The following is a 25,558-nucleotide window of genomic DNA, read 5'->3' as shown; positions in this document are numbered from 1 at the left end:
ACACACACACACAAGCGCACACACAAACATGCCCATTGTAGACAATATGGCACTGAGGAGACAGGCAGCAAAAGAACAGGTAGAGAAGCAGAGAAGTTGGGAGATATTTTTTGATGAAGTCATAGGTAACATTAATGATGTAATGACTGAACTGGTAAATGGATTTAACCACATTAGTGCTTATGTCTACGGTTATATGCTTGCTCTGTGCTCATGTGCCCTTCTATGGAGATGCATTCATTCCGTTTTTATCTGTGCTAATGTGCTTCTGTGCTTTTGTGTGTTAATTTAATGTCATTTTCTTATATACACTTACATCATCAACCTGCCAGGGACTGCAGATGACTGCATTAGCCTGTATGGCTAAATCTGGCACATAATATAAACATAAATATGACTGTCCCATTTTACCTTACCAGCTGTCTGATTTCACCCAAACATGTCATGGGAGTTCTCCATCTGTTTGAAAGTCCAACATTATTTATAGGAATATAGTCAAGCAGAGAACCATAGCAAGTGGTAAAGTAACACTTAAGGTAGCCTAGTATTTAGAGTTTAAGGTGGTTGTCTTGGTAATGTAATAAAAAAGTGTCCAGAAATACCTGACTTCACTCTACAGGACAAAAAAGAAGACCCTCCTGGCACCTGAGTGACCGCATCACTGCTCAGCTACAGATCAATGCGCTCACCCGTTGGTATTTACTGTATGTCTGCGTGAGGTGGTCGTTACTGTTCGTGGAGTGATGGAAGACACTCCACAGTCTGTGTCATTGCTTATAGATACAACAAGGATATTTTGAGAAACACTGATGTTTTTACCGGCTGTATTAATTAATTATCTGTCAAAGTAATTATCTGTCAAAGCCGCCTTGGTCCCCCTCTGTCCGTCAGTGGGTGTTGCCACACATCCCTTGGCGGTTGGTGATTAGGAGGAGCTAGCTACAGATGCTGACTGACTGGGAGGTGACGTTAAACAGCTGAAGTTGGTCCCTCAAATCTGGAACACGGCACATTGAGTTGCTCCATCGGACTAAAAGGCGGCACAGCAGAGGTAACTTGTTCTGTTATATTTTTTATTTGAGTAACGTTACAGTCATTATATCCACTTTCAAAGTCTGTCCGACGCTCAAAAAGGGCGTTTAGGCTGAAGGTTTGCTCTCGGACTAACGTTAACTAGCTAACATCATAAGTATATATAGTGTTAGCATCTATAGCATCAAGTATGTTGCATCAGTTGGGGAACTTAGCTAGCCATGTTAGCTGTATGACACATCACAGAGCCGCCACATAGCGAGTTTAGGATGAATAGTGTTTGTATAAGCCAGTGAAATAACGGTAACGTAGTGAAACACAGATTCATTGATCCCTCACTAACGTTATCCTCTTTTATTAGTGATATCCGGTCAGTGCTAACAACGCGATCAATCCATCCGCCGCTAACGGTAATCATTAACAGCAAGCGGTTATTTTGATGTATCAGAGCAAACTAACAGGACTGGGTGTTCTGGTTCACAGCTAGGTTGATTGATGTCGGATTAAAAATACAGGTGAGTTAACGCCGTGACACGTGTCCACCTGTGAAGATTGTCCACCTTTCACAGTCCCCATCGTGTCTGCCGTCCGACTGTAGTTTGCTCAGTTTCTCAACTTGGGTCAGACACACAAAAGGAAGCTACCTCCTTTGTTAGTAATTAACTATAGCGTCATCAATAAAGTTTAATAACTCAGTGCGGTTAGTTAAACTTGTTTTTCTCATGAGCACGGGGTATATAAACCGCACATGTAGTTGTGTGAATGTGCGGATTACCCTCCTTTCCTCCAGAGATGCCCTTTTTTAGCTTGTGAAGACACTCACTTAACTGCAGCAGCCATATTGCCTTAAGCATGCAGAGCAGATGCAACCTTATTGGTCAAGTCAAGGGACACATGGCGCTTTTTCCTCACAGACCTTTTACTACTGTGTTTTCACTAGTTTTTGGCAAAGAAGTCATGCTTTGCTTTAAGGTCTTTTTTTTTGCTGAAGTCCTACCTTCTGCCAAAAACAACACAAAATAGGGAAAAGCAATCAAATACTAGAAGTTGTGAAGCTGCAACTAGATGTTTTTACTTGATATATGACTAACAGGGCTGTCAAACACACGGCCTGGGGGCCAGACCTGGCTCGCCAAAGGGTCCAGTCTGGCCCTCCAGCTGACTTTAATATTGATGCACATGTGAAGGCTGAGAGGTTTCAGGAGCAATTTAAACAGTGAGCACATACTTATGTATAATACTGCCTTAGAGGTGTTTCCACTCTGACCAGCTCACTGAAACAACAGTGAATACTTGCTGTGGTCATATTTAGAGATATTGAACAATATGCAAAATATTGTCAACCAGCAGCTTCAGTATTGTCTTAAAACAATATTAGTAGAACGCTGCTGCTTGGGCACTGACAAAACTTCAGATTGTAATGCAGGGTATGACTTAACCTGCTTCCTCAGTAGCTTCCACTTTAGTAGAAAATTATGAATAAAAGTCACATGTAATGAAAGTGGAATAACTAAGGCATACTGTTGAATTTGCACATACATTTTCTCTCTTCTTTGTTTGGTAAATGGATGAATGTTTCCAGATGAAAGAAAAATTTGAAGGGGTTGATATTTATACGTTATTATGCAGTGGTTGTACTGGTCCGGCCCACTTGAGATCAAATTGGGCTGTATGTGACACCCCTGGACTTTAGTGTGTAAATTAGAGTCTGTTTTCTGGCAGTTGATTCATATACAGTGCTTGATGTGAGTGAAAGTTATACCACTGTGGCGTTTTAACATCAATCAAATTATCAAAATCAAATCTTCCCCAAAATTTGGCGAGAAGTGCCACTCTAGTTTGTAAAAAATCTCCTCTAACACTTCAGAAACTGCTGGATGGTGTATGAACATTTTGCAATCATACTACTCTATGACAAATGGAGCACAAAGATAACTTTGCAATCAGATAGAATTTATTTGTTTGGAAAGCAGATAGTCCAGGCAGTTCATTAGTGAATTTGAAGCCCTGTTTTTTACTGCTCCAGAGTACACCCTCCACACATAGTGTCATTGCAGCTACACATTTAAATGAATAATACATGGGGAAAAATATGCAGCCCTAATGAATTATAGTTTAAGATATTGTTTGCATTGTTTCCAGGGTATTATGGTCTGTCTGGTTGTGAAGCATGAATTTAGTCAGACTGGTTTGGATGTTAAATAGTCCCACTCTCTTTTGTGTTAGACCGGGCCAACCCAGCCATGGAAAATATATCACATGTCATTATAGTGTATTGATATTAGAAACCTGCTGTGCATCCCTCAAGCCATCAGACTCTTGAGCTCCATAAGATGATTACCCTCTTACACTGAACTCAGTCAATAACTCCCTACTCACACTCTCACTGATCTCTTGAATTGGAGCCCGAAGCTGTACATCTTGTGCACATTTAGAATTTCATAGTGTGCAGAACTGCTAAAAAGCCATGTTTCTGTGGGGTGGTATTTTAAGTCTTAGTTATTTTCCTGTTCATCAGGGGGTGTTGTTAACTTCAGCTAACTTCGGTTAGTGTAATTGTTTCTATGTTTGGGTTTCAAATATGCGGGGGAGCATGTGTGGGTGGTTGGGTGCTATATGTGGGCGTATACTATAGCTGACTGCACGTATGCTCATTTGACACACATATACCTGCTTAGTTTAACAGACAACATCTCAGGGGGCTGTCCTAGCATTTAACTGGCTCTGTAACTTCAGTCTGTGCAGTTTGGCCGCATTCTTACTAAAACAACGGATAAATTCTTCCTCTTTCTGCTGTCTCAAACAAGATACAGAGCCACAGACAACCTCATTCTTAGCAAAGGAAAAAAAAAATCCATACAACTAAATTTCTGTCTTACATCTGAGGCCTGTACTACAGAGCAGGATTTGGGGCTGTTGAGGTATCTTAAGTGTTATCCTTGAGTTTTCAGTCCTATGAAGCTGGTTTACTTTTTGCTGCTCCAGAACGGGTTAACTTCAAAGGATCGGATTACACCCTGTCAACACACACTTTTATAGGACAGTAGAGTCATTCAATTGTTCAAGATTTTCTTTTTCCACAACAGAGCTCCTAACAAACAGAGGCATTGTTTATGACACTAAACACATCACAATGATTTTTGCTGCAGTAATGCAGTGCTCGTGGCTGGGAGTAAAATGCAGAGATGACTGAGCTACGCAATAACCCGCTTAGTGAAGCCAGATAATTAAAAGATATCCTGGTTATGTTGAACTTGCTTCATCAGAGCTTGACACTAACTTTTTTCCCAAGGAGCACATGTGCTCCTAAGTTGAAAAAGTAAGGAGCACACAAAGAACTTTAGGGGCACAATGTAAATTGATCAAATAATGTGTTTTCCGTAATAAACGTGATGCAAATAGACATTTGCATTAATTTTTTGTATCAAAGTGCTTTATAAATAAAAGATTGATTGATTTACAAGCAAAATTATTTAATGAATTTGTATACAAAATGTACAGAAAGGTAAAATCATCAAGTTTTAAAAAAGTATTGCAATTTAATTTTGTCTTTAATGTTATTATCTTATATATATTATCTTTGCAATATGATTATCTTATATAATATCCTAAAACATTCTCCAGGTCCTCTGAAACTCTGCAGGACTTAAGCCTCTTTCACACAGAACTTTCGCGGCTCCCACTGCGGGGTAGGGCGCAGAGGACAGGATTTGGGGGAGTACAGGCTCGTTCAGGAGCTACAGCTCCATGGTGACCGCTTTCGGGTCTACTTCAGGATCTTCTCTGCTATTGGACGCGCGGCGCCGAGGTGTCGTCACAGCACGTTGCGGTAATGTTTAAAAAAATTTAAATTCGCGCGCAGGCTGGCATCGAGCGCCGCTCAGCTCGGCGGCATTGCGGTGCGCTCTTGCGCCACGGTAGCACATACACAATGAATGGGTTTGTCGGTGGAGGTCTGCGCTTTGCGCACTCTGTGTGAAAAGGGCTTTATTTCCACCCTGCCCAGCAGCAGTACCGTGGCGAACGGTCCCTAAAGGCCTCTACACATGATCAGCTGTAAAACCGCTTTGTGCTGGCTGTCCCATTGTTTGGAGAGGGCAGCAACGCCTGACAAAGCAGCACCGCTACCTTCGGCATCACGCACGATATTCATTGTGCCGACAGTGGCTTGGAAAACCACCCATAACTGTGTCACACGGGGAAGAGGGAAGAGGGAAGGCGGCTGGAGTTCCTCCAACATTTGCGGTTAGATTATCATATTTTTTATTGACAAAAATATAGGCTGCTTCAGCTGATTTTTTTTTTTTTTATGCGCACGTGCCCCTAAATATTTTTTTTTTCAGTTCGCACACACCTATTTTTAGTCGCAAATGCGAGTGAAACACTCGCACTGTCAAGCCCTGTTCATAGTACAGGCCCCTGGGATGTGATGTGTGTTTTGGCAAATCAGAACAATGCTAATACCAGGTATAAATACAAAAGTCTGTGTCGAATGTCATTATTTAGATAATGTATCTAGATGCAGATCATATGCTAACAGCAGGTGTAAATTCTGTTGTCTGTTTTTGGATTGAAAATACAAAGCATATACATACAAAAGTTTTGTTTTTTGTATTTTTGTTAAAGGTAGGATCTGGAGGATTTTCAAACAAAACAAAATATAGACATATACAAATGAAATCCTGCTTAAACATTACCTATGGGCTTCTACTCATGTGTGTTGGTGACTCTGTTTGCAGAGCTCCTGCCCTTTAACTGTATTTTTTTAGTTTAGTTTTTGTGAGCTCGGACCGCTTCTGGGCAGAGATTTCCCCAGCCAGTGAGAGAGCACAGGTGCCGTGCCCGAGCGTGTCCGAGCGTGCACCAGCGCGAGCCTTGCCTGAACTTCTTCTGTGAAGCCTTCTTCCATACCTCCGGGCTCTGTACACCCGCGAGAGTTGAGCCTGATAGGAGGGGCCAAATTTGAATGTGTGTTTACAAACAGCAACTGGAAAATTCTCCAGACCCTACCTTTAAGACAGTTACACCTTATTTTTACAGCTTCTACAGGGAAATAATCAATTCTACAAGGATGATTTGTCATGAACTTACAAATGTCAGTAATTGATAATCTAAATGTTTGTTAATAACATAATGTTGGCAGAAGGAAACAGGCAAAACTCAACTGTGGGGGCAGTGCAGCACCCAGGCAGTCTACAGCATTGACACGCAAGAGTTAACTCGTAATTCATCTTCACAGAAGGCAGTTCTTAATTTAATTTCTAAATAATTGCATTTGCAAGACGAACAGAAAGTATGTCGTGAATACTTTCTACACCGTCACACTGAGACTGACGTTCACGAAGCGGGGCACCGGTTAACAGTAACATTAACAAATGAGACCAGCTGACTAGCACACACTGCAGTGGACTCTTTTATTTATTTTTATTTTCAATTACCTTGCACTTTTAAAACTGTAAATCTTTCACCTTTGTTCTATTTTTTATTACCCTTTATTAAAACCCCATGAAGCACATTGAATTGCCCCGGTGTATGAAATATGCTGTACAATTAAAATTACCTTGCCTTGTCTTGCCCTGTTGGAGCCAAAGTGTCCATAAGGCAAGGATCAGTAAACCAATCGCACACTGAGTCAGGATCACCTACTCGTCTCCCCTCAGCAAAACTACAGAGATGTGTAAAGGACTCTGTGACACTGTGTTTCTTGCTTTTCTTACAGATCATCCCAGTAGAGAATTACTCCTCAGATTGAACGATGGCCGATTGAGACAGGCATGGTCTCAGCCTTCAAGTGACACTCCCACCTCCCTTCCTCTTGTCTCGGTCAACACCCCTCCAGTCATTTTATTGTTGTATTCTTTTACCTTGTCTCAGTTTCTGGTGCTACCAGGAATCAGTCCGTCCTCTCTGTCACTTCCCTGTTACCTTCTCCGAGCTGAGGCTGACGGCTGTAAATCCGTCACAATGGTTGCTGAGGTAGACTCAGCGTCTCAGGGCAGTGGTGTGCGGCTGAAGCAGGAGATTTCCCTCCTCCACGGGGTCTGTCTCATTGTGGGGAATATGATAGGCTCCGGTATCTTCGTATCACCTAAGGTAAGAGTCTTTGATAGCCCAATGAATATATTTGCAGTGATTACATTTATTTTCGTGTAGACATAATATAGTTTCTTGCCCTTTGATTGTAAGACGCACACTGTTATTCAAACATTTCAAAGTCTGAAATCAGTATTTATTGAGTGATGTTAAGGTTTGTTTTTTAGTCTTGGTGCAATTGTTTGGTCTGAGTTTAAACGGCAGCTTTCACAGCAACCTAAACAACATGAAAATTATTTATTTTGAACCCACAAGAAGTGAGACAACTCTGATGTGTAATATAAATTCTCACATGCTTTACTTTTTTTGTCATTTGATGGTGTATGCTCTCATTGTTCTGCAGGGAGTTCTCATGTACACAGGCTCATTTGGCTTGTCCCTGATCGTATGGGCCATTGGAGGGGTATTTTCTGTTGTTGGAGCGCTATGCTATGCTGAGCTGGGTACTACCATCCGTAAATCCGGAGCCTCCTATGCCTACATCCTGGAGGCCTTTGGAGGTTTCTTGGCTTTTATTCGGTATGTTGTTTTACTCTTTCAGCCTTCAGATGTAATCTTTCAAATCCACCAAACAGGTAGAACAGGCTAACCTCAAGCCTGGTATCCTTAAATGGCTTTAAATTGGCTGCAGTTCAATTCACCAGTAAACGCATGATTAAATATTGCCCTGTTAATGCACTGTATAATGTAATGTGAGATGTACAGTCTTAAGTCTGCTATTCATTGTTATTTTACATAAGTTTAACAACAATATGTTTTATTTATGCCTCATAACTAAGACTTATCTATTCTGTAGACTGTGGACGTCGTTGCTGATAGTTGAGCCAGCTTGTCAGGCAGTGATAGCGCTGACCTTCTCCAACTACCTGGTCCAGCCCTTCTACCCTACCTGTCCATCCCCCTATGCTGCCGTCCGTCTCCTCGCTGCTGTCATCATATGTAAGGCTTGACTTCTACTAAACACACTTACATGCTCCTCTTAATCTGTTGTATGCTTTTAGATTACTGTTGAAAGGACAAAGGGGACCTGGGTGAGGCTTTGTGTGTGTAGATATATGTTTGACATCTGTATCGTCCATATTGAGAGGCCTGCTACTGTGGTTGGAAGGTTTGTTTTCAGAGAATTAGGACTGCCTTTCTTTATCCACACAGTATGAACAAAATACTGATCTTCAGGTGAAATTTTAACCAACAGCATCACTTCGAAAGGCTCAGTGTACCAGATATATGCAATGTAACTGTAATTGCACCGTTAACTGTCATATTACTGTCAAGTCTGCTACGGCCGGTGTTTTAAGAGGTCATAAAAAACACAGGTTCAAAATAAATCCAGTCACGGTTAATTTGTTAGGCTTGGGTTGCAAAATTGGCTTTTGTTTCGCACCCTGTTGTGTTTGCAGTACTAGCTTTATTTAATCTGAGGCTTTCTCTTAGCTGTTAGTTTATATCATGCTCCCATGTGACTACTGTTAAGCCATTTGCAAACTGCTGAGTGTTTGAGGAAGAGGTCATGAAATGCTGCCACAATAGCTGAAAGGGATCAGCTCCATGTATTTAAAGTGAACACTGTGTTTAAGTAGTTTCTGTAGTTATCATTAGCTGCAGCACTAGATGTTAGACCATGCATGCTGCATTTAATCAGGTAGTCTTTGTTTCCATTGCACTTAAAGGGATATGTGTGTAACTACACTTAATACCTGTTGATTTCCTCACAACTCTGCAAGTCTCCTGTGCTTAGTGAATGGCAACCCTAAAGCTTTTTGATGCTTCTAGATGAAGGGAATTGAAAAAGAATTACAGCTATTAAATGTAGCTGTTCGACCTAAAACCTGTTGGTTTTGTTTAGATATTATCTGTTTGCCAAGTGTGACTGAGTTGGGCTTCAGAAGTAGCCAGGGTGCCAATGAACCAGTAGGGTTTGTGCTTTTACTGTATATAAACAGTGTAGAGCAGATTTTCAACTTGATAAATGAATTTACTCACGACCCCATCCCACTTATACACAAATACTCTGTATATGTTTTGTACATCCAAGTCCTCTTTTCATTGAGTTTATTATAGAAATTAAATAAATCAATAAATATGTTCTCCAGACATTCTTGATTTTAAATTTGAATCCATGCTTTGAATACCCTTCTCTACTTTTGTTCAGCATTTAATATAAACTCTGTAGTTGTTATGCGATATTGGTTAACTGCTGCTGTCTTCCTCTTTGTCTCTTTCAGGTGCGCTGACTTTTGTGAACTGTATGAAAGTGAAATGGGGCGCTATTCTTCAGGTCATCTCCACCGTAGCTAAGGTCCTCGCTCTCATTGTTATCATCATTACTGGCCTGGTTAAACTGGGACAAGGTAGGGTATCCTGTCAACTCTGTATTATTCCAACACTACTGCTTTAACTTTACTAAAAATTGAAGGGATTAATCACTGCTGCACTGTTTATGATTAAATCAGTTTCACTGAATCAGTTAACAGAATCATGTCAATAATTAAAATTAGCCAATGTAAACTTCTTTTTCTTCAAAGCAGTACAGAGGTAAATATTGTCCCTGCTGTACCACTGCTCCAGTTTTGAAGTAAATCTGCTTCAGGCTAGAGTTTGGTCAGTTTGTGGTTTTACAGGTTTGTGTGGTGTATGAGCTTAAACCACTGTGATTACATGCCTTTCTCTTGAACTCTCACTGCTACTTTCTGGCAAATTATAAAGAAGCCTACATCAGCAGCCTGTGTCGAAAGACCCACAGTGTTAGATTCAACCTGTACTGCATTAGTGATAAACTTTATTACAGTGTGATTTACATAATACTACGTTTGTTTAGAAGTAGACTAATGGAGCCCCTTGTGTCTGAAAGGCTGTGCACAATTCACTGCTGAGCCAAGGTGGACACACAACAGATTAAATTTCAGTAGTGGGTGGAGGGGGGAGATGCACACTGCACACTTACTTTGTTTTAACATGTACTGGATTCCTACGCAAGTATGGAAAGTATGGAAATAAATTTAATCAATTTCCAGGTATTAAAAAGTATGGAAATGAAAAATAAAGTATGGAAAAATATTTATGTTTCCAGACTGTTACCACTGTTCTAAAATACTGTTTTCTAAAATAGAAAATTAGCTATTTCCAAAAATAATTTAATCAATCCGGGTCATGTTTTATGCCGGGCCAGGCACAGTTTGTGTGAGAGCAAACATCAGAAAATATACCGCCCCTTTTACCTGATTGACAAGTGGTATGTCCAGTCCGCTACATGCTGCACTATGTAGAGGAGAGGAGAGAGCTCTGTCTTACCTCTTCATAAACTAAAGTCATATTATTTTGCGCGACGGACGCTTCATATAATAACATAACAATATAGGCCTACTATCGTGTCATTTCTGTCTCTACATGGTCACGCGTTAACAATTCTCCTCTGCTCTCTGTATCGCGTACGGCGGAGTTCCGCCACACAAAGGTGAGCACGCTAGAGCGGCTCGGGCCGCATTTTCCTGACCAAACCTGACCCCGAGCCCGGTGCAGTTTGTTAGCTGACAAAGTTATTGTTATGGACACTGTGTAAATAACCAGCATCAAACGCACAGACAAACACGCTGCTCGCACAGCAGCGCAGCACGGCACTCTTGGTGCTGAGCTTATGTTGCCTTCAGGCGTTGTCACGTAAATAACAACTTCCAGCATTTAAATAGGTCATAGCACAAAACAGCATGTCATGTGACTTTTTACTTTTATTATATTCAATAAAATTTTATTTTCCTAAATCTTGAGACACCTCATATGTAAGCTAGACAGACATTTCACTTGCTCATTACTGTGCACAAATGTACTGTATGTACTTAGTCCTAAAGAGCCCTTCTGGTGCCAGTAGATACATAGAAACATTTCAGCAGGCTGTGCTTTGCAAGCATACAAAAAAGTTTCACGCATGTGAAAATTATTTTTCATGCATGTGCTTCACCTCTGCTGCTACAACTCCATCCTAGGGAAACACTGCTGTGTGCATTTTGTGCAACAGGTGGATGTGGTAGTCTACTGGTAGAATAGAGAGAGAGCTAAGTAGCGTTGAAGTAGAGTAGAGCAGGGCAGAGAGATGGAAGCAAAATATATTAAACCCGGTGTTAATACAGCAGAACTGGAGAGAGGGGTGAAAAATAAATAGAGGTGGGCATGGCTCAAGTAGGGCGCAAAATTATAGACGCCCCCCAGGTTTCAGGTTTCAGGTTTCAGGTTTCAGGCTCAGGAACATTTTTCACTTTAAGCCCTGACTCATTTTTGTGTAGGAATTCAGCTACAATACATGACATATGTTGTTTTAATTAATAAATACAGTGTGAATAAAGATTACATAACATAAAAATAACTGCAGTCTTTGTTAATTGATAGCTGCTTAAATTAAACAATTTTTATAGGGCAAGTAAAAACTGACTTCGGGCAAGTAGATCTCTGACCAACTTGCCCGACCGGGCAAGTGAAAAAAAAACCTTAGCGTTGAACCCTTTATGCCTCAGCCCAGACATTGAACTTACCTGAGTTTTTATTTGCATGCAGTTATGGTACTTGGCTACAATCGCCTATTAAGAATAATTAAATATGATGTGAAATATGATACACTGATATATTTACTCAGATGTCGCATATTCTCTGAAAAAAAAAAACAACAACAACGCAGAGAAGTTTCCGAGAAGTGAAATTCCAAATGTGTAGGAACCCTGCATGTATTTTGGGGTGACAAGACAAAATAAAAAAGAGACGTGTATTGTTAACCCTGTGTAGGTTTTGACCAGAACTTTGAGGACTCGTTCAAAGGCTCCAAGCTGAACCCTGGTGACATGGCCCTGGCCCTCTATTCAGCTCTCTATTCCTACTCCGGCTGGGACACACTCAACTTCATTACAGAGGAGATCAAAAACCCAGAGAGGTACGGGGTCTGGTATTTCAGAAGATTTAACGCTGAGCATGATTGCTTTTCATCACAATTGATAGCAGGTTTTAATTCACCACATAACTTTACCCACTGTGAATCTAGTACTGCATAAATCTGACTTAAAACTAAGTAATCTTATGACTTCCATAAGTTATCATGGCCTCATTTTACTCAGTAGAAATGCATCACAGCTACAAATGAATTGTTTTTAGTACCACATGTGTTTTGCAAGGATTTTATTTCACAGTTCTCTTCAGTAAATATTTAAGATACAACTAAGAGCTTTGACTTTTCTCATTTTCAGGAATCTGCCCTTGTCTATTGCTATCTCCATGCCTGTTGTCACTGTGATCTACATCCTGACCAACATAGCTTACTACATCGTCATGGATGCAGACAAAGTGCTTAGCAGTGAAGCTGTTGCTGTGGTGAGTAATTTTAATGCATTCTCTTTGTACACTAAAGAAGCTGTATATGAGCAGTAAGCGAATCCGACAGTCCAAGCGTGTGCATACTAATGTCTGCCCATAAACTCTATTAGTACATTAGAGGACTTATCCAAATTGACAGCATCTGCTCAGCCTCGTAGGGGCAGCAGGTTTTGATCTTTCCTTCCTGTCTTCTGCTGTCATCTCTTTGAGTCTGGCTGGCAGCCACACTAGCGTCTGCTGCGGTACTTGTGTTTGGTTATCTGTGACTGTAGGAGTCCAGATGATGACAGGAACCTCGTTTAGCTAAAGAGGTTAGCGCCCCACACAGGAACATGGGGAAGTTGATGATGTGATTAGTGCATTGGAGGAGGAAGAGTTGTATTGGTATTTGTTAATTGTTTATTAGAGTATTGATTCTAATGGTTTACTAATGTTCAAACAAGTTATAAACTTTGTGCTGTCTTGAATGCAAGCTGAGAGAGACAACAAATGTTTTACTAATGACTGGATATGTCAGATTTTGGAGAGTGATGGTGTCAAACCTTGTCTAACTGGGCACAGGGCACTACTTAGACTTTACAGCTCAGCACTGCACTGAATGTTGTTAGTATTTGAACTTAGACCCTGTTTGGCACAAACATTTTAAAGCACTTCCTCATCAAGAATCCTGACTTAAAAAGCAGAGTTTTCAGAGACATTACTTTAATTTGCACCAAAGTGTTCATCAACTTTTAGTCATTAATTGTGTTAATATGATATATCATTGCTGAGTTGTGCTTTTGGCACTCTGGCACCTGGGGAGTCGAGCTCTTCTTCTTATCATTTGTAGACAGCTGAGTAGCTCTTATCAAAGTATGAGATTAAGTAATACGCAGTTAATACCAAAACCCACCTCACAGTTTCTTTATCTTTCTCTCAGCCAAATACACAGAGTCTCCAAATGGTAGACAGCAGTACAACATTTTGCCAATTCTCTTTATTGCAGTGGTGATTCCTGCTGGGTTTATTTTCCTTAAAGAATTAAGGAGCTATTCCATCAGAAAACACACACACTCTCATATACATGCAGACTGACCCCCTATCTTACATAGAAGTGTAACAGCGACCCATGTCATCACCTTTGTGTGTTAGTGGAGTCAGTTTAAGTAAGTTTTACTGCACTTAACCAGCTACAATTATTTACATTATATATGCGTTGTTTTTATCTTTCATGGCCAAAAGTAAAAAAGAAAGGGGTGGCAGCTTCCTCTGTAACAGCCTGTGTAAAGTAGGAATGTAATATCTTCTCATAGCGATCGCAGGCCCCTGAATCACATCGAATCAAAATTGTATCGTGGCAGACTTTTTAATATCTGCAAATATCGTATTGATGTCAAAAGAATTAATGTAATATTGTATCGTGATGAAACTAGTGACTTGCAACCCTAATTTACAGCTGCTATAGTTTATACTATAAAACAAATAGATCCGACCAGGCGATCTAATTGTTCAGCACTCCACTGACAGCACTCCTTCCTCATCACTAAAAATATTACTCCGCCATTTCCATGGCAACATTTTAGCTCAGAGATGATTCAGAAACCTGTAGGTCACCATACTGATACAAACACATTGTTTTGTTGTTTTTGACTTTGATTTGAATCAATCTTCTTGAAATGAAAATCATTTATGGTGGTGTCATAACCCGCGTGTGTTATTTAAAACCATTGACACTGTTCTTAATGCCCCACAGCCTGTCAGCTTGGAGGCATCTCCTGAAATGTGCAATAGCTTCCTGCATTTTTTTATTGATAAGGTTGCTACTGCAAGGGCTCTCATCCCAGCCCCTGCATCTGACCCCTCTGTCCCTGTTCCTTGTTCTGCAGCTCTTGATAAGTTTGAACCTGTGTCTCTATCATTTTTAGAAGATCTGATTGGCCATATTAAGCCATCAGGTTCTCCCTGTGACGTTGTCCCTCCTGGTTTCTTTAAAGTAGTTTTCCCTAATATAGGGCAGTCGGTTCTGGCCATCATTAACAGCAGTCTGTCCTCTGGTGTTGTTCCCCCGAGTTTGAAACATGCAGTGGTCCAGCCCCTACTTAAGAACCCTGGCCTTGATGGCAGCGTGCTGCCTTTTATCTCCAAAATCTTAGAAAAAGTTGTTCATGCTCAGCTAAAATCGTTTTTAGATGAGCATAATGTCCTGGAGATCTTTCAATCAGGCTTAAAAATCTGCATAGCACCGGGTCAACTTTAGTAAGAGTTTTTAATGACATCCTCCTGGCAAATGACTCTGGTGACCATGTAATTCTTGTTTTATTGGACCTAACAGCAGCTTTTGACACCGTGGACCACAATACCTTAGTGGCTCGGTTACGCCACCTAGTGGGCATCTGTGGAACCGCACTGGAGTGGTTCAAATCTTATCTGGCTGACAGAAGCATGAGTGTAAGCCTTGGAAACTCAAAATCCAGTTCTGCTCCACTGCCGTACGGGGTTCCACAGGGGTCGATTTTAGGGCCCCTGCTTTTTTCTTTGTATTTACTGCCCCTGGGATCCATCCTGAGAAAGCATGGCATCTCTTTCCACTTTTATGCGGACGATAGTCAGATATATGTGTCGCTAAAAAAGAAAAATGCCTTCTCACTCACACCACTTCTGGCATGTCTTGAAGACATCAAAGACTGGATGGCCTTGAAGTTTTTAAATTTTAATGAGAAAAAAAACAGAAGTGGTGGTGTTTGGTCCCAGTGGCCTTTGTGAACCCCCCCTGTTGACTTGGGCCCTTTGGCAGGTTTTTTAAAGCCAACAGTCTCAAACTTGGGTTTTAAGATGGACAGTGATTTTAAATTGGATCGGCAAATTAGCTCTGTAGTGAAGTCCAGCTTTTTTCAAATTAGACAGCTGGCTAAGGTGAAACCTTTCCTTGCACAACAGCACTTTGAAACAGTAATCCATGGCTTTATTACATCTCGGCTGGATTACTGTAATGCACTTTATCAGCCAGTCCTCCCTTGCACGTCTCCAGTTGGAGCAAAACTCAGCTGCACGCCTGTTAACTGGATTACGTAAGAGGGAGCATATAACTCCCGTCCTGGCCTCCCTCCACTGGCTGCCTGTGCACTTTAGAGTCCATTTTAAGATTCTTTTTAGTTTTTAAATCTTTAAATGGGCTGGCCCCACCTTACCTCTCTGAGCTTCTCCACCCCTACGCTCCTGCTCGGTGCCTCAGGTCAGCTGATCTGCTGCTCCTGGAGGTACCGAGGTCCAAACGGAAGCTCAGAGGGGACAGAGCTTTTTCCGTTGCCACTCCTAAATTGTGGAACGAGCTACCCCTCCACATTAGACAAGCCTCCTCACTGTCCATTTTTAAAACTCGTCTAAAAACGCATTTTTATTCCTTGGCTTTCAACTCCGCATGAGACTCTGCTTCTGTTTTAGTGTTTTATGGTTTGTTTTATTTATTGTTTTATTGTTTCTAAATGGTTTTATTGTTTTTAAATTGTTTTAAAAACAATAAACAATTATTTTAGTATTTATTTCCTGTTAATTGTTTTATGTCCCTGTGTTGCCTTGTCTATTTATGTACAGCACTTTGTTTCAGCTGTGGCTGTTTTAAAGGGCTATATAAATAAAGTTGAGTTGAGTTGAGTGTCAGACTGCTGCTGCTCAACCGTCCTGTTATTACAGCTCGCTGTCTTTCTTGTGTGCAGCAAGTTAGAGAGCAAACGGTTATGTGACTGCAGTTGGAGCAAAACGCAGCTGCACGCCTGTTAACTGGATTACGTAAGAGGGAGCATATAACTCCCGTCCTGGCCTCCCTCCACTGGCTGCCTGTGCACTTTAGAGTCCATTTTAAGATTCTTTTTAGTTTTTAAATCTTTAAATGGGCTGGCCCCACCTTACCTCTCTGAGCTTCTCCACCCCTACGCTCCTGCTCGGTGCCTCAGGTCAGCTGATCTGCTGCTCCTGGAGGTACCGAGGTCCAAACGGAAGCTCAGAGGGGACAGAGCTTTTTCCGTTGCCACTCCTAAATTGTGGAACGAGCTACCCCTCCACATTAGACAAGCCTCCTCACTGTCCATTTTTAAAACTCGTCTAAAAACGCATTTTTATTCCTTGGCTTTCAACTCTGCATGAGACTCTGCTTCTGTTTTAGTGTTTTATGGTTTGTTTTATTTATTGTTTTATTGTTTCTAAATGGTTTTATTGTTTTTAAATTGTTTTAAAAACAATAAACAATTATTTTAGTATTTATTTCCTGTTAATTGTTTTATGTCCCTGTGTTGCCTTGTCTATTTATGTACAGCACTTTGTTTCAGCTGTGGCTGTTTTAAAGGGCTATATAAATAAAGTTGAGTTGAGTTGAGTGTCAGACTGCTGCTGCTCGACCGTCCTGTTATTACAGCTCGCTGTCTTTCTTGTGTGCAGCAAGTTAGAGAGCAAACGGTTATGTGACTGCAGTGAAAGGCTAAACACCATGCAAATATGGACTGACTGAAGATGAATATTTTTTTAGATAAGAACATGGTTGTTAGTTTTTGAAATGGTTTGATTTATATTTCTTCAATAAATTTTGACTTTTGGACTTGACTACACTCTGGAGTTAACTGTTATTGGGATTGTTTGGATCACATTAGCTGTGCCAGTGACTTGATGATACAGCGATATCTTAAAAATAGCCTATGTGTGATGTTTGCAGACATAGTGGCTAAATCTGTCCATTGAAAATGTGTTTTTTTTTTTCAATATACCTTGGTTACAACAAGATTGGGCTGACGAGACAGTTTTTGTATTTATGTGTGTGGTATTTATTCAGTTTGGGTAACCTACAAACACTACGAAGCATTAAGATTGGCTCAAGTTGGCAGGCTGACTCAACAGAGACTGGAAATCATCTCTGTTGCTCGGTAGTTTCTAAGGGTTGACCTACTTGCTGTGGTAGTAAACAAAGTTTCATTACATAGGAGTCAACTGACATGACTGATTGTTTCCAGTTATTAGTCAGACTCCATGTATTTCCATGGAAACAGAGATAACACAAGCAGAAAGTGAATACATTTTGACTGTGTCCTTTATTTTGTCAGAAATTTTTGTGTTATTTCAATATTACACTTAAGGGTGAACTTCAGTGATGCAGCACGGCCAAGGCTCTCAAAGCACTATACTGTCATCAGAGTAATCAGCTGTTTTACTGTTATTTGCAAACACTCTTATTCTGTGTTTTTATGTTTAGAGCCACTGATCTTATCAATAAATTCATGTGTGAGGTTTCTAAGGTTTGTTGCATGTCTCCTTAGACATTTGCAGATGAGGTGCTGGGCTGGGCTCGGTGGCTGATCCCTCTATCCGTGGCCATTTCCTGCTACGGTGGCCTCAACTCCTCCATCATTGCTGCCTCCAGGTCAGTACATGCAGTATGTGCAGCTTTACCTCGCTATTCTCCAAAATCCTATTTCTGCCTTTGATGTTTTGAATGTTAAAATGTCAGCAAAACATATAAGCACTGTGTTTTTTTCACCCTGCAGGTTGTTTTTTGTTGGTTCCCGAGAAGGCCACCTGCCTAATGTCCTGTGCATGATCCACATAAAGCGTTTCACCCCAATTCCTGCACTGCTTTTCAATGTCAGTACCTCATATTTCTTTGAGTTTTGAGATGAGATTGTGTATTTGGATGCCTGTTCCCTGGTGTGTCCTTGTTATTAAACTCAGTGTTTTTTTTTTCTGTGTGTTTTGATCCTCTTTTCTCAGGGTGGCATGTCTCTGTTCTACTTGTCTGTGCCTGACGTTTTCCAGTTGATCAACTATTTCAGTTTCAACTACTGGTTGTTCATCGGCCTGTCAATAGCCAGCCAGATCTACCTTCGTTTTAAAGCTCCTGATCTGCACCGACCAGTTAAGGTAATAAAAAAAATGCAGTATGAGCACTGATGTGCATGTTTAAGGAACATAGTGACTCAGACCTCCAGGCACACGTGTTTCTGTGCATCAGTGCGGTATGTAACATGCACAGACGTGAAGTGTATGTCAGACAGGTAACCACAGTGACACAGAAAGCTAGCTAGCTTCAGAAATGTTCATCAAGTGACTTATCTGTGGTAATTCAGTTTTGACAACTCATCATTTTGCATTATGTGACTGTGGGACATCTTGAAGCTTCTGAATCACATTTGTTAGCTGTGTTGTTTTAATCACCTGGTCCTGGGAAGCAATCTGAATCATTACAGTAGGTGTCGGAGAATTTCCTGCTTGCAACTCAGATTATTCATGTGTTATATTTGCATGAAATCTGTACAGAAACTACACCGATCAGCCAAAATATTAAAACCACTGACTGAATAACATTGATCTTTTTGTTCGCACCACCCACCCAATAACTGTTACAGACCAAGTACACCCCCTTATGGCACCAGCACGCCCTGATGGCAGTACTCCCTCCCAGCAGGACGCAAAACTGCTCAGGAGTGGCCAAAGGAATGTGAAAAAGAGCTCAAGGTGTCGACCTGGCCTTCAGATTCCCCAGATCCCAGTCCAATCAAGCATCTGTGGGATGTAGCACCTCGCAACCCACAGGACTCGGAGGATCTGCTGCCAGCGCCCCAGTGCTGGACACCACAGGACACCCCCAGAGGTCCTGTGTCCATGTCTCAGCAGGTCACATTCCCACTGTTGATCGGATGTGGCTCTGACCTCTAAAGGCATGGGTACAGGAGCTTTGGAGTACCGTCACGTCTCACTGATTCTTGATCAGATTGGGATCTGGGGAATTTGGAGTTAAGACCTCATGCCCTTTTGACTTTACAGTGTTTAGGTGAGTGGTGCGTGTGAAGTGGTATCCACATGAATGCCAACCCAATATTTCCCAACAGAACATTGCACTGCAATAAGATGATCAATATTGTTGACTTCACTTGTCAGTGGTTTTTATGTTGTGGCTGACTGGTGTATGTATCTGGCCTTCTGGCTGAACACCCTGAAAAATATAATACAGTGTGCTTTACTCCTTGCATCTACCCTGTTAGAAAGGTGTATGTTGGGTAAACAGAGCCACCTTTTGGCCAAAGGTGTCATATTATGACATCTCTTAAACCCTACAAGTCCCCATGTGATTTCTTATCATATCATTGACAGCACTCAATTAATGGTAAACATAAAAAGCTGCTCTCTGTCCTCTCAACAGAAATGGTTACATAGATCATGTGCTATCTATTCTCTTTGAAGCATTTTTGATGATCAAAGTCAGTATGACTTTGAGTTATGACGATAGCCCATGATGTTTTGAATTTGATCACTCAGTTTATTAGATTCTTTCAGTAACCATTAAAGTAACTGCACTGTGCACTGGCTTAGCAATTTAAGGGTGATTAAATCATCAGAGGAATATGGTCTAAACTAATAATATTTGTCACTGTAATTGTTTCAAGTTTTATTCTCTCTGCTTTTTCTCTCCCGACCTTTTGCTACCCCCATTCCTCTTTTCTGTCTCCCCTTTTTTCTTACTTTGCCCTTGTCATGCTCCTCTGCCCATCTTCTCTCCCCGCCCTGCAGCTCTCTTTGTTCTTCCCCATCCTCTACTGCTTGTGCAGCATATTCCTGGTAGTGGTTCCCCTCTACAGCGACACCATTAACTCTCTGGTGGGAATTGCTGTGGCACTGTCTGGCGTACCAGTCTACTTCATTTGCATCCATCTGCCGCCCAGTTCCAGACCAGCCTTCCTCAAAGATATGCTCGGTAGGAAGCTGCAACTAATGCTATCGTGCACATCACAGCTGTGGTCATGTTTGTTTTGGGAGACCCTTGTACTCCTTTAATAGTCTTTGGCTGCTTTTGAAAACAATATTTTTACCTCCGCCAAGGAGGTTATGTTTTCGTCAGCGTTGGTCTGTTTGTCTGGAAAATAACAAAGTTCTGAACGGATTTTGAGGAAAGGGAAGGAAAGGTTGATAATGCTGCACGCTCTCCGAGTGCTTTTCTAGTCTTTTACTATAATCATTTATCTTTTAAATTAAGATGCATATTACAGCTTCCTTTGGGTACAGTGGTTCCTCCACCGAAGCTAAGCTATGTGATGCTGTGGACAGGAGTTTTTTCATTTGGCGAGTAAATCTCAGAAGGCTGTCTGCCGCACTGGTGGGTAAATGTACCAAAATAGTCTTGTAGTAAAAGGCTATGCTGAGTCTCTGTCGCATTGTGGCGTCATTCATGGGTGCAGTGCTCTGCTGCTCCTCTCCTCTTTGAGTTTGATGTGCTCACACACACTACGGATATTTTAACTCACATCATGCTGTGAAACTGACCGCCAGAAACGCTCCTAGCTTTGCAGCAATGAATATTTATTAACACGTGCACATAATGAAAAATGTGGAAAGTCTTTGGCGATTAGACCCCGTAGAGATGGTATGATTTAAGGAGGGTGATGAATCCATAGTCGAATAGGGAAGTAGAGGTGGTGAAGATGAGATGAGAGGAAGATGGAGAAGTGGCAACCATCTGGTTGAGTAGAGGAATCACCTTTTGTTGAGCTCGTCCTGGACTCTGGATACGATGGCTGGATGTGAACCGGGTGGAGCAGGGCACAAAGATTCTGCCTAAAATGACGGCTGACAGCAGCAGAGGAGAGGGCAGATATAAAATTTTGCGGTGGCATCCTGATTGGCTGATAGAGATTGTGGCAAAAGAGTGAACACCCATAGACAGCTGATTAGAGGAAGCAGTGGGATGGAGAGAATTGTGAAGCACAAAGAAAGTCTTGCTGCTTGAAGTCACGCTGAGCTTCATATGTAAGATTTCCCTGTGGGTGAATGTGGTTATGATGTATGGACCACCTCTGAAAGTGGCTTACTAGACGTACTGAAAGTTACATGTAGACCTAATACCATAGGCACATGTAAAAACAACTTGTCTTAGTGTTAAGAGCTGAAGAATGATTGAGATTAGGGTCTCAAAGTTCAGTTTAATGTAGAGCCCATGAACTGTAAACAGTGTTCGTACAAGGAGTGTGATGTGCTCGAATGTTGACAGACAAAAAATCAAGTACTAGAATACCTTGAAAATAGCCCAAACGTATTTACAACCATTAATATAGATAAATAAACAACAGTCTTAGATATTAAATATACAAACAACATCTCAACTAAGCCCAGATAAATAAATAAATAAATAAATAAATAAATAAATAAACCAACCCATCAGCATCACCGCTCATCGTGTGTGTCTTTTTAAAGTGCACTAAAACTCTAAAAAAGTGCTAAACTCCTCACCTAACCCATTTCTTAAATCCACCCCACACACTGACACAAACATACTTTTCAAGGTTGTTTGAACACAGTGTTTTCTTAAGATTTAATTTTCCTCTTAAATTATATTCGCTTTGAGTGAAGTCCTTGAAAAGGGGAAAAATAGAGCTTGAAAAAGTACTTGAAAGTCCTTGCATTTCATTTTGTAACAACCATATGAAACTTGTGCAAAGGGTTCTGTAGTGCAGGTAAGAATACTCCCTCCTAATATTATTAACCTTGTATGAAAATGTTTGTTTTAAAACAGGCTGTATTGTGTTTTCAAAGATGTTCTCTTGACTGCAACCCTTGTCTTTTTTTCTGACACTGCAGATGAGATCTCTCTGTACACCCAAAAACTGTGCATGTGTTGCGTGGCCTCACCTGATATCGACTTGGACAATATAGACCCGGAGAAGATCGAGTGATGGAGCAACAAAGGCCTTGTGTGAAATGCTGTATGGAGGGATAGCGGAGGAAGAATGAACACAAAGGAAGCTGTGGGATGCAGACAATCAGGATTTAGATGAGTATAGGTTGATTGATTAAAGATGGATGAACAAACTGGAGATATGAGCTCAACACACCTCCTCTCCTCCTCTCCTCTCACACATGAGCCACATGTGCAAAAGAGCAGGATTTTATTTAGAATAAATTAAAATTGTGTACGTGATAACCCTCCAACAGAAAGCACTGTACAGATTAAGCGAGTGAAACTTGAGCACACTCACATGCTCTTACACAATGCAGTACTGGCTGTGCAGTTTCCTCCACACATGCGCCCATACTCAGCAACTCACACACACATAAGCTGACCGAAAGCCTTAGTGTGACACTACGACAAATGGAAATTAACAATGTGATCTACGAGGAATTGACTCAGCGAAATGCCTGAGGTGATTTATACACAAGCAGGAGGTTGGTACGGAAAATACACCATGGATTTAGAAGCGTTCATGCCTTACATGTGTTGGGTCACGTCTCTCATTTTAACTAAGTTACTTAGATTATGTGAATGTGTGAAAGGTCGCCTGGGTGGTTTAATGCTTGTGACCCTTTTTAAAATTATGCCTGTAACTCCTAATCAGAGGTTGGAAACTGTATTTTTTCTATCTTACTTGAACATTGTTAGGGGCCTTAAGATTAGAAGATGACTCAGTGATTAAAAATTTAAAGTCTCATTACACAAGACCCCTCAGATTTATCTTGCAACCCAATGGTGTGGGTCCTGACCACTGGTTTAAATACTGAAAGTTACAGACCTCAAGGCCATCCCCCTGCTTGTGTGTGAAGGTTTTTATTGGTTTGCATCAATATCAAACAGGTAATTTTCCATTATTTGGTACTTGTAAATGTGTTACAGTTCTATTGTAGTGTTTTTTTAGAATAAGCGTTTAAGCAGCAACTGTATGGTTATGGCAGCCAGACGACAGACCTCTGAGAACTATAGCAAATTTGCACATCTTTGCATTTTGTGTTTTGTTGTACAACTAGCTTGTTTATAGAAAAGCTTTACTCTGATCTGTTTCTAAACTGAAGGACCAAAATGGACAGATGAAAATGGTTTGTAATGATTAGCTAATGTCGAGGGAAGAAGAGATTATGTGCTGTTATTTATTGCAGTTTGAACAAGCTCGTGATGCGTCAGCTCACTACAGATACGATCATAAATCTGTTCAAACATGCAGCCTGCTTTTGATCCAACTCAGTCCATGCATGTGAAATGTTTTATTCTTTCCACTAAATCCTTTAAATGCATCTTCAGGGCTATATTTGATTTCTGGTGCCTCCTAGTGGTGATTTATATTTACCTCCAGGGACAAGCTGTAAGATTTTATGTTGTTATACTGTCATCTTGTTCTCTCTTTTCAAACCAATACAAACCAGTGAGAGGAATATTTAGTGTTATAGATATCAAAAAAGGAAAAAAATTTTAACTGTGTGATTTAGAGCTGTAACGATTAATCGATTAGTTGCCAGCTATTAAATTAAATCAGTTAATTTGAGTCTTTTTTTAAAAAAAGAAAAAAAAAAATCTCTGATTCCAGCTTCTTAAATATGAATATTTTGTGGTTTCTTTCCATCTCTGACACTAAACTGATTATCTTTGAGTTGTGGACAAAACAAGACATTTGAGGACGTCATTTAAGGCTTTTAAGGAACACTGATCGACACAGCAACTAATCGATTAATCGAGAAAATGATCACCAGTTTTAATAACTAAGTTGCTACCTGAATGGAGTCTTTGTAGAAACACACCTCAGGACCAACCACGCTGATGTGCACACGTTGTTGCTGATATTTATGGTCTTTATCTTTCCACTTCTGTCTTAAGAGTTTGTGTCACAGATGAGATATTTAATGTAATGTTGCCTTGTGAAGATATCACCAAATTGGACCATTTATTCACCATGTACACTAACCGAAGGTCTTAAACAGGCTGATAGTTGGACCGTCTCTCTGCTCACAGAGTGCATGAGCCTGTAGCAAAGTGTCTCAGCTTTCTAGATGAGAAAATTAATAGCTATAGTATATTTGAGCTGTGGGTAGAAACTAGTCAGACGTGTTTGTACTGTAGTCTTTAAGAACTGTATGTGCCTTCTGTGAGTGTGGTCTGCAAAGGCCCTGTCTATTTTTGATATAGTAACATAGTTCAGTGTCTGAAGCACAGTTATATTGACATGATGCTGTAGGGTTTGCCAAATGTTCATCAGGTGGTCAAGCAGCTTCAGATGTTGTAGGGGAGGTCAGTGAACCATCAGCTGGGAATAATCAGGCCTTAGATCAGACCGTATATTGTGTCTTGAAGCAGCACTTCTACAACACCAGCCAACAGAAGCACACAGATACCTGTTTAATGTTGCTTTCTGTGGGGTCAGTGTCATTTTAACCAAACTAGTCAGTTTTGTGTATTGTTAAAAAGAAAAGCGTTATATATCTGCAGTAAATACATAATATTTTCAATGTATTTCCAAATATTTTCATGTTATGAACGTGTATATACTCAGAAATCACAGGACTTGAATGTTGCAGTATAACTTATATTTGATGTGTGTCATCGGGGTACCAAATACCGATTTTTTTTTTTTTTTTTTTTTTGGTTGGTTGGTTGTGTTAGATAAAGTTGTATTTTTGTGTATTTGTACAACTGTGTCCTAAAGTGCTTGCTTTGTTGACCGTTTTTATTTATTCTTTTCTGGATACAGACAAGCCAAATGCTAAGATTTACCTTTCAGTGGAGGAAGTCTTGGTTGCCCAGACGGAGACAGGAAGGTGTTTTATTTGAATAAAGTCAAGTACATAAAGTGTGTTTGAGTGACTTTGACTGTTCGCACCCACCGTCCTCTACCTTAACTGGAAACATGGATATCATGAGCCTCTGGTTGCAGTGGGCAGCTCACAGCCACTAGAGGTCATGGTCTCGTAACGCTTGATGAAATCCTGTCAAACTGCAGTTAAGCAATCTGTCACTGCTCATTTAGCACCAGGTACATTTTTGTGTTATTAGGTTGCTATAGACTTAAAGTTGTCAAGTTATTTTGAGTTTAACAGAATTAGTTTCTATATTCCCATTTTTTTGTTTACATAAAATTGTCATGCCAAAACAATATCATCAGGTGTTGGACTGTTGGTCTTGGATTGAATATTTTACTTTAGGCTTTCAGAGAGTTTGGGGGAAAAAAACTGAATCAAACATTTTCTAGAAAGCGTCCTTTTATTTAGATAGATAGATAGATAGATAGATAGATAGATAGATAGATAGATAGAGCTCTATTGAACTATTCTGAGATTTGTGAGATTTTCAAATAAAATCTGATTACATCAT

The 25,558-nt window shown here is 40.6% G+C and overlaps 1 protein-coding gene across 2 annotated transcripts; it reads left to right on the top strand.

The window, feature by feature from the left end:
• Window positions 1-728: 728 nt before the first annotated feature.
• Window positions 729-25,037, top strand: LOC117263802 (Y+L amino acid transporter 2). 2 transcript variants are annotated; one of them, XM_078175618.1, is made up of 12 exons: window positions 729-1,051; window positions 6,907-7,125; window positions 7,469-7,644; window positions 7,922-8,064; window positions 9,351-9,476; window positions 11,896-12,040; window positions 12,351-12,474; window positions 17,757-17,860; window positions 17,985-18,081; window positions 18,208-18,357; window positions 20,005-20,188; window positions 22,066-25,037. In XM_078175618.1, the coding sequence occupies exons 2-12, from the start codon at window positions 6,997-6,999 to the stop codon at window positions 22,158-22,160; spliced, it is 1,473 nt and encodes a 490-aa protein (XP_078031744.1). In that variant the 5' UTR covers window positions 729-1,051; window positions 6,907-6,996; the 3' UTR covers window positions 22,161-25,037. The 2 variants fall into 2 exon arrangements, with proteins under 2 accessions (XP_078031744.1, XP_033493338.1); XM_033637447.2 differs by having other exon boundaries at window positions 730-1,051; window positions 6,752-7,125.
• The last annotated feature ends 521 nt before the right edge of the window (window positions 25,038-25,558 follow it).

Source organism: Epinephelus lanceolatus, chromosome 16 (assembly GCF_041903045.1).
Source record: "Epinephelus lanceolatus isolate andai-2023 chromosome 16, ASM4190304v1, whole genome shotgun sequence".
Taxonomy (NCBI): domain Eukaryota; kingdom Metazoa; phylum Chordata; class Actinopteri; order Perciformes; family Serranidae; genus Epinephelus; species Epinephelus lanceolatus.
Note: the sequence above shows the minus strand (reverse complement) of the source record. Positions and strands in the feature narration are given on the sequence as shown.

Bases quoted from the DNA above. Each gene is read 5' to 3' on its own strand.
- LOC117263802 (XM_078175618.1), top strand. From the start codon at position 6,997: ATGGTTGCTGAGGTAGACTCAGCGTCTCAGGGCAGTGGTGTGCGGCTG. The intron at 12,475-17,756 runs GTGAGTAATTTT...ATGTCTCCTTAG, and splicing joins GCAGTGAAGCTGTTGCTGTG to ACATTTGCAGATGAGGTGCT. The intron at 18,082-18,207 runs GTCAGTACCTCA...CTCTTTTCTCAG, and splicing joins TTCCTGCACTGCTTTTCAAT to GGTGGCATGTCTCTGTTCTA.